At 41.3% G+C, this 9,153-nt stretch overlaps 1 protein-coding gene across 1 annotated transcript in view; it reads right to left on the reverse strand.

Annotated features, from left to right (window-relative positions):
• The window catches only part of LOC112070661 (uncharacterized), a 39,454-nt gene that overhangs the window by 15,502 nt on the left and 14,799 nt on the right, over positions 1–9,153 (reverse strand). Inside the window, exons 6-13 of the mRNA XM_070439065.1 lie at positions 8,097–8,250; positions 7,664–7,797; positions 7,468–7,561; positions 7,087–7,161; positions 5,070–5,219; positions 4,637–4,846; positions 4,232–4,357; positions 3,619–3,771 (exon numbers count right to left, since the gene is read on the reverse strand). Of these exons, the coding sequence (XP_070295166.1) occupies positions 3,619–3,771; positions 4,232–4,357; positions 4,637–4,846; positions 5,070–5,219; positions 7,087–7,161; positions 7,468–7,561; positions 7,664–7,797; positions 8,097–8,250 (1,096 nt within the window). The remainder of the gene's footprint in view (positions 1–3,618; positions 3,772–4,231; positions 4,358–4,636; positions 4,847–5,069; positions 5,220–7,086; positions 7,162–7,467; positions 7,562–7,663; positions 7,798–8,096; positions 8,251–9,153) is intronic.

Consider the following 9,153-nt stretch of genomic DNA (forward strand, 5'->3'; position numbering starts at 1 on the left):
AAGTAGCCACAATTTGCATTGATGACAGCTTTGCACACTCTTGGCATTCTCTCAACCAGCTTCACCTGTAATGCTTTTCCAATATTATTGCAAGAACAGCTCAAATAAGCAAAGAGATACGACATTCCATTACTTTAAGACATGAAGGTCGGTCAATATGAAATACGCAAAACCAAGCGCTATGATGAWCCTGGCTCTCATGAGGACCGCCACAGGAAAGGAAGACCCAGATTTACCTCTGCTGCACAGGATGTTCATTAGCTTTACCAGCCTCAGAAATTGCAGCCCAAATAAATGATTCACAATTAACAGACACATCAACATCAACTGTTCAGAGGAGACTGCGTGAAAAAAAAACAATACTAAAGGACATCAATAATAAGAAGAGACTTGCTTGGGCCAAGAAACTCAAGCAATGGACCGGTGGAAATCTGTCGTTTGGTAGGATGAGTCCAAATTTGAGATTTTTGGTTCCAACTGCCTTGTCTTTGTGAGACGCAGAGCAGGTGAACAGATGATCTACACATGTGTAGTTCCCACCGTGAAACATGGAGGAGGAGGTGTGATGGTGTGGGGGTGCTTTGCTGGTGACACTGTCTGTGATTTATTTAGAATTCATGGTACACTTAACCAGCATTGCTACCACAGCATTCTTCAGCGATACGCCATCCCATCTGGTTTGGGCTTAGTGGGACTATCATTTGTTTTTCAACAGGATAATGACCCAACCCACCCACAGGCTGTGTAAGGGCTATTTGACCAAGTAGAGTGATGAGTGCTGCATCAGATGACCTGGCCTCCACAATCACCCAACCTCAACCCAATTGAGATGGTTTGGGATGAGTTGGACCGCAAAGTGAAGGAAAAGCAGCCAACAAGGGCTCATCATATGTGGGAACTCCTTCAAGACTGTTGGAAAATCATTCCAGGTGAAGCTGGTCGAGAGAATGGCAAGGGTGTGCAAAGCTGTCATCAAGGCAAAGGATGGCTACTTAGATTATTCAAAAATATATAAAATATATTTTGATTTGTTTAACACTTTTTTGGTTACTACATGATTCCATATGTGTTATTTCAAAGTTTTGATGTCTTCACTATTATTTTACAATGTAGAAATAGTCTAAATAAAGAAAAACCCTTAAATGAGTAGGTGTGTCTAAACTTTTGACTGGTATTGTATCAGATATTAGATCCCGGGAATCAAACCCACTATCCTGGCGTTGCAAGCACCATGCTCTACCAACTGAGCTACAGAGGACCACATCCAAATTAAAAACTGTTCAGTCAACTTCTACCTGACTCACAAGTTCTTGGTTGTCGTCACTTTGATAGAGGGAATGTCCTCTTTTCTATACATGTACAGTGGCAAGAAAATGTATGTGAACCCTTTGGAATTACCTGGATTTCTGCATAAATTAGTCATAACATTTGGTCTGATCTTCATCTTAGTCACAACAATAGACAAACACAATGTGCTTAAACTAATAACACACAAATGATTGTATTTTCCTTATCTATATTGAATACATCATTTAAACATTCACAGTGTAGGTTGGAGAAAGTATGTGAACCCCTCGGCTAATGACTTTTCCAAAAGCTAATTGGAGTCAGGAGTCAGCTAACCTGGAGTCCAATCAATGAGACGAGATTGGAGATGTTGGTTAGAGCTGCCTTGCCCTGTAAAAAACACTCACAACACTTTAGTTTGCTATTCACAAGAAGCACTGCCTGATGTGAACCATGCCTCGAACAAAAGAGATCTCAGAAGACCTAAGATTAAGAATTGTTAATAACTTGCATAAAGCTTGAAAGGGTTACAAAAGTATCTCTAAAAGCCTTGATGTTCATCAGTCCACGTTAAGGCAAATTGTCTATAAGTGGAGGAAGTTCAGCCCTGTTGCTACTCTCCCTAGGAGTGGTCGTCCTGCAAATATGACTGCAAGAGCACAGTGCAGAATGCTCAATGAGGTTAAGAAGAATCCTAGAGTGTCAGCTAAAGACTTACAGAAATCTCTGGGACATGGTAACATCTCTGTTGACGAGTCTACGATACTTAAAACACTAAATAAGAATGGTGTTCATGGGAGGACTCCATGGAAGAAGCCACTGCTGTCCAAAAAAAACATTGTGGCACGTCTGAAGATCGTAAAAGAGCACCTGGATGTTCTACGGCGCGTTTTGCAAAATATTATGTGGACAGAATAAACTAAAGTTGAATTGTTTGGAAGGAACACACAACACTATGTGTGGAGAAAAAAAGGCACAGCACACCAACATCAAAACCTCATCCCAACTGTAAAGTATGGTGGAGGGAGCGTCATGGTTTGGGGCTGCTTTGCTGCCTCAGGACCTGGACAGCTTGCAATCATTGACGGAAAAATGTATTCTCAAGTTTATCAAGACATTTTTCTAGAGATGTAAGGCTATCTGCGTAAGGCTATCTGCGGAGTCAATCACCACCTTCCGGAGACACCTGAAACCCCACCTCTTTAAGGAATACCTAGGATAGGATAAAGTAATCCTTCTCACCCCCCCCCTTAAAAGATTTAGATGCACTATTGTAAAGTGGCCGTTCCACTGGATGTCATAAGGTGAATGCACCAATTTGTAAGTCGCTCTGGATAAGAGCATCTGCTAAATGACTTAAATGTAAAATGTAAATGTAAATCTGTCTGCCAATGGAAGCTAAACATTAGTTGGTTGATGCAACAGGACAAAGATCCAAAACACAGAAGTAAATCAACAACAGGATGGCTTCAACAGAAGAAAATATGCCTTCTGGAGTGGCCCAGTCAGAGTCCTGACTTCAACCCGATTTAAAATGCTGTGGCCTGACCTCGAGAGCGGTTCACACCAGATATCCTAAGAATATTCTTGAACTGAAACAGTTTTGTAAAGATGAATAGTCCAAAATTCCTTCTGACCGTAGTGCAGGTCTGTTCCGCAACTACAGAAAACATTTGGTTGAGTTTATTGCTGCCAAAGGAGGGTCAACCAGTTATTAAATCCAAGGGTTCACATACTTTTACCACCCTACACTACAAATGTTTACATGGTGTGTTCAATAAAGACATGAAAACAAATTTATGCAGAAATCCAGGTTCACACTTTTTCTTGCCACTGTGTGTGTGTGTGTGTGTGTGTTTGTGTATATACAACCATTCAAAAGCTTGGGGTCACTTAGAAATGTCCTTGTTTTTGAAAGAAAAGCTTTTTGGGGGGGGCAGCTTCATTAAACAGCAAAACACCAGTCTCAACGTCAACAGTGAAGAGGCGACAGTTTTCAGCTGTGCTAACATAATTGCAAAAGGGTTTTCTAATGATCAATTAGTCTTTTAAAATTATAAACTTGGATTAGCTAACACAACGTCCCATTGGAACACAGGAGTGATGGTTGCTGATAATGGGCCTCTGTACGCCTATGTAGATATTCCATAAAAAATCTGCCGTTTCCAGCTACAATAGTTATTTACAACATTAACAATGTCTACACTGTATTCCTTATCAATTTTATGTTATTTTAATGGACAAAAAATTTGCTTTTCTTTCAAAAACAAGGACATTTCTAAGTGACCCCAAACTTTTGAACGGTTGTGTATATACATATACTGTATATACCTCTAGCTCATCCTGTTGCTCCTGCAGTCCCTCGAGTTCAGAACTATAGGGCTCACATCTGACTGCCATGTCTGTCTCAGTGTCCAGAATGTCCATGCTGAACTCTGCACACCTGGACAAGAGCTGGTTGATGTGCAGCGTCAGTGTTGAGTGCTAGTAGAAGAGAGGAGAGGAAAGGAGAGAAGAGAGGGGGCGTCACAGATTTTATTTGATCTAATAGGTAAAAAATCACTTTGTGCTTGTAGAATTTCGCAAACTGAACAAAAGTAACAGAAACAGCCTGATTTTACGAACATTGACTGGTTACACTACTTGAACCAGTCAATGCTAGTAAAATCAGGCTATGTTTCTGTTGCTATTGTTCAGTTTGCGAAACTCTACAAGCACAGTGTGCTAATTTGTGGTGTTTTTTTGTTAAAAGCAACAGAAAACAATAATACAGTATATGCCATTTAGCAGACACTTTTGTACAAACGGACTAACAGTCAAGCGTGCATATTTGACTTACGGGTGGTCCTGGGAATCAAACCCACTATCCTGGCGTTGCAAGMACCATGCTCTACCAACTACAAAGGACCACATCCAAATAAAAAACTGTTCAATCAACTCCTACCTGACTCAGAAGTTCTTGGGTGTCTTGACTTTGATAGAGGGAATGTCCTCTTTTCTCCACTGCTTCACCAAGGTCCTCCATAGGGTAGTCCATGCACCCCTGGTCATCCATTTGTCCAGTAAGGGTCTGCCATGATAGTCAAATAAATTACTCAGTATTTTGGTAGATTGTGGTTGTATTCATCTATTAAGTTATCTGGTGATAGAATTGGAGTGTGGTTAGCTTTGCCTGTAAGGCCAGTGACCATGTCTTGTTGAGGTCTAATGGGAGTTTTAGTGGGAGTGTCTGTATCTAGAAAAAAAACACCCCCACCTTTTACGGAGGTTTGAGAAAACAGAGTTGCAAAAAGGACATGAATAAAGCGGTATTGGAAAACCACGTAAACGGATAAAGCTGAAACCTTACCTGTCGCTCTACCTCGCAACGATCAACGTTTTCATCCTGGTCAAGACACCGCAGCAGCTCTGTCAGCATTCCTCTGTCGTTTTCCTCCAATGTCTCAGAGAGCTCCTTGACATCTGGGACGCTCCAGAATTCCACGTTTTCCATGGTTGCACTGTATTCTGACAGGCGTCCTTCGAGCCGATCCTTGTCTGTCTCATGATTGTCATCCCTCTACAAAGGATAGCATGGATTTGTATTCAATGCTGCATAAATTGCCCTCTGGGGACCAAAGATCGTCTCAGAATAGGAGTACTGATCTAGAGTCAGGTCCCGCTATCCATATAATCTTACTAATTATTATCTAAAATACATAACTGATCCTACATCAGCACTCATACTTTGAGACACTATGAATACAAGCCCAGACCAGTATGTAGACACAAATAATCAATACCTCCAAGTTGATCCTCTCAGAGCTGTTTGAATAAATCATGCTTCTATGAAGTCTTCTCCTCAGAACTTCCCATAACGTTTCCACTTGGCCAAGGAGGTCTTCCATCTTCACACAACCTTGGTGCTGGCCTTGGGTTGACCCTGGCTTTTCCTGTCCCAAAGCATTGGACATGAATGTTTGCTCTAGTCTAGTATGTCATTTTGTAGGATAAAATAAAATCTTTTCCATTTAACAGTCACATTTAAACATTTCTGAATTGTAAATTATATTAATGAATTGGATAATCCTGATAATGAAAGTAGTGTCCTTGATTTATCAGATCAATTTAAACCCTTTGCCAGAATTAATGACYGCAACTCTGATAGCCTCTGCAAATCTCATCATACATATACTGAACACAAATATAAACGCAACATGCAACAATTTCAAAGGTTTTACCAAGTTACAGTTCATATAAGGAAGTCATTCAATTGAAATTAATTAATTAGACCCTAATCTATGGATTTCACATGACTGAAAATACAGATATGGATCTGTTGGTCACAGATACCTTTAATAAAGGTAGGGGCATGGATCAGAAAACCAGTCAGTATCTGGTGTGACCACCATTTTCCTCATGCAGCAAAACAYATCTCCTTCGCATAGAGCTGATCAGGCTATTGATTGTGGCCTGTGGAATGCTGTCCCACTCCTCTTCAATGGCTGTGCGATGTTGCTGGATATTGGCGGGAACTGGAACACACTGTCGTATTCCCAAACATTCAATGAATGACATGTCTGGTGAGTATGCAGGCCATGGAAGAACTGGGACATTTGCAGCTTCCAATAATTGTGTACAGATCCTTGCGACACAGGGCTGTGCCTTTTAACGCTGAAACATGAGGTTATGGCGGCGGATGAATGGCACGACAATGGTTCTCAGGATCTCGTCATGGCATTCAAATTGCCATCGGTAAAATGCAATTTTGTTTGTTGTCCGTAGCTTATGCCTGTGGCTGAGCGATTTGCTGATGTCAACAGCATAACAGCATAACCCCACCGACACCATGGGGCACTCTGTTCACAACGTTGACATCAGCAAACCGCTCACCCGCACAACGCCATACACGCTATTTGCCATCTGCCCAGTCCACTTGAAACCGGGATTCATCCATGAAGAACACACTTCTCCAGTGTGCCAGTGGCCATCTAAGGTGAGCATTTGCCCACTGAAGTCGGTTACGACACCGAACTGCAGTCAGGTTAAGACCCTGGTGAGGATGACGAGCAAGCAGATGAGCTTCCCTGAGACGGTTTCTGACAGTTTGTGCAGAATTTCTTTCGGTTGTGCAAAGCCACAGTATTATCAGCTGTCTGGGTGGCTGGTCTCAGACGATCCCACAGGTGAAGAAGCAGGATGTGGATGTCCTGGGTTGGCGTGGTTAGACGTGGTCTGCGGTTGTGAGGCCGGCTGGACATACTGCCAAATTCTCTAAAACAACATTGGAGGTGGCTTATAGTAGAGAAATGGACATTMAATTATCTGGCAACAGCTCTGGGGGACATACCTGCAGTCAGCATACCAGTTGCACTCTCCCTCAAAACTTGAAACATCTGTGGCATTGTGTTGTGTGGCAAAACTGCACACTTTAGAGTGGCCATTTATTGTCCCCACATCAATGTGGACCTATGTAATGATTATGCTGTTTAATCAGCTTTTTGATGTGCCACACCTGTCAGGTGGATGGATTATCTTGGCAAATGAGAAATGCTCACTAACATGGATGTAAACAAKTTTGTGCCYAAAATTTGAGAGAAAAAGGTTTTTGTGCAAATGGAAAAATCCTGGGATCTGGGTCCGACACTTTACATTTATATTTTTGTTCAGTATATATTGCCCAATGTAAAACTTTCTGAATCCGATAAGTACCATTGCAAGGACTGAATATTATGCAATGAAAAGCTATAACATGTCTAAGCAGATCGTGTTCGAAACAACATTGTCCTGGTAAATATCAGCTGACAGGTTTTTAGTCACCTCTGGACCACTCAGACTGGCTGTGTGGTGGCTGGGGGTTGACATAGCAAGGTTGTCTTTCAGCCATGACAGAGTCTTCAACMATCAAGCAACAGAAAGGAAGAGGAAATTAGGAAACGGGAGAGGAAGAGAGAGAACAAGAGGAGGAAGTGGTTAACCCAGTGGGATGCATCCAGGCCCAAATTCAACCAATTGCAGATAAAGGAAAACTACAGTACACTGGGGGTTCACGCTCRATGTTTACAACCTTCAAAGTTGTAAACCCAGTTAAAATCAACACACCCTGTTWATCACGCGGACATTGCCATTGGATTTTTACTCTAAAGTATTAGTACTGTTGTAGCAGACCACAAGAAACACCAGAAATCAGTCCATAGCTACCTTATCAGCAGATGTGGTAGAATTTTGCAACTGAATACCAAGTTCTGATTGGCAACCTGGAGAACAAGTGTTCAAATGGGTTGTCTGGTCCTTTCTGCAAAGCAAGAAAATGTTACGTTAACTTAATGGTCTGCTTAAAGTGTCATCAACAATTTCATCTGGTTTCAAAAAACAAGAAGCTGATGAAAGTCTATACCTTTKCCTCTCCACACACAGTCTTCCAGTCAAGCCATTGCTGGTGGTGTCACAGGAGACTCGGGCATAGCTTTTGGAAGGCTGTTCAACTTGACTAACAGTCAGCTTTCTGGGGACCCCACAGTCTTTCATGTTCTAAAAAAAAAAGGAAATTACACAGGTCAGTAGTAGATCAAATAATTCGAGTAATTCTACTATTTTAAAGAGGTATCAGGTACCACCTATTCTGATGAGTTCCTCTTTTCATAACAGTTCACCCAAATTACACCCATATTGACATATTAGTTTTTAATCGACTCCTTAAAAGTTAAGGAAACCTATATGTAATTTTGGAATTTGGGTGAACTATCGAGATTTTGTAATTTGWGTGAACTAYCACTTAAACTACTTTTTAACAAGAATTTCCTAGTTATTTGAAAAATGGATCTGCTGACCTYGAACCCTTTGAGAGGGTTCTGTTCCTCTTTGATGTCCTTKCCTATGATCCTCTGGGCCTCATGTTCCGGATCTCTGGTTTGACTCAGTGCGCCAGGTTCATCACAGGAGAAGTCTATGGCAARGGTGGTGGGCAAAGCTGGCCACTCGCTCCTGCATGGCAAAACATTATGGGTTACTTAWTGTAACACTGGTTCTATCAATGATAGTGACCCTAMCCTACCTCATCCGTAAGGCCAGCTGACACTCAGTGCTAGGTTCATTGGTAATGAAATAGAATAGTTCATGTGAGTGAATGGGCCAAAATCATGATAAAACAAGAACAAACTCACTGTAAAAGACCAATCCAGCACATACACTACCGGTCAAAAGTTTTAGAACACATACTCATTCAAGGGATTTTCATTATTTTTTACTATTTTCTACATTGTAGAATAATAGTGAAGACATCAAAACAGACACAGATTGTGCACTGTCTACTTGCAACTCTGTGACACGCATCTTCATCTTGGGCTAGCAAACTTCTCTGAGGCTGGTAACTCTAATGAACTTATCCTCTGCAGCAGAGGTAACTCTGGTCTTCCAATTCCTGTGTCGTCCTCATCAGAGCCAGTTTCATCATAGCGCTGTGATGGTTTTTGCAACTGCACTTGAAGAAACTTTCAAAGTTCGTTGAAATGTTCCAGTGTTGACTGACCATTCATGTCTTAAAGTAATGATGCGACCTGTCTTCTTCTGTGCTTATTTGAAGCTGTTCTTGCCATAATATGGACCTGGTATTTTTACAAATAGGCTATCTTTTGTATACCCCCCCCTTCCATCACCAAAACTGATTGGCTCAAACGCAATAAAAGGACAGAGACGATTTCTCAAATTAACTTTTAAGAAGGCACCTGTTAATTGAAATGCAATTCCAGGTGACTACCTCTTGAAGCTGGTTGAGAGAATGCCAAGATGGGTGCAAAGCTGTCATCAAAGGCAAAGGGTGTCTATATTTTTTCATTTGTTTTAACACTTCTTTGTTACTACTGATTCCATATATGTTCTATTTCAGTA

The sequence above is a fragment of the Salvelinus sp. IW2-2015 genome, unplaced genomic scaffold (assembly GCF_002910315.2).
Source record: "Salvelinus sp. IW2-2015 unplaced genomic scaffold, ASM291031v2 Un_scaffold1384, whole genome shotgun sequence".
Taxonomy (NCBI): domain Eukaryota; kingdom Metazoa; phylum Chordata; class Actinopteri; order Salmoniformes; family Salmonidae; genus Salvelinus; species Salvelinus sp. IW2-2015.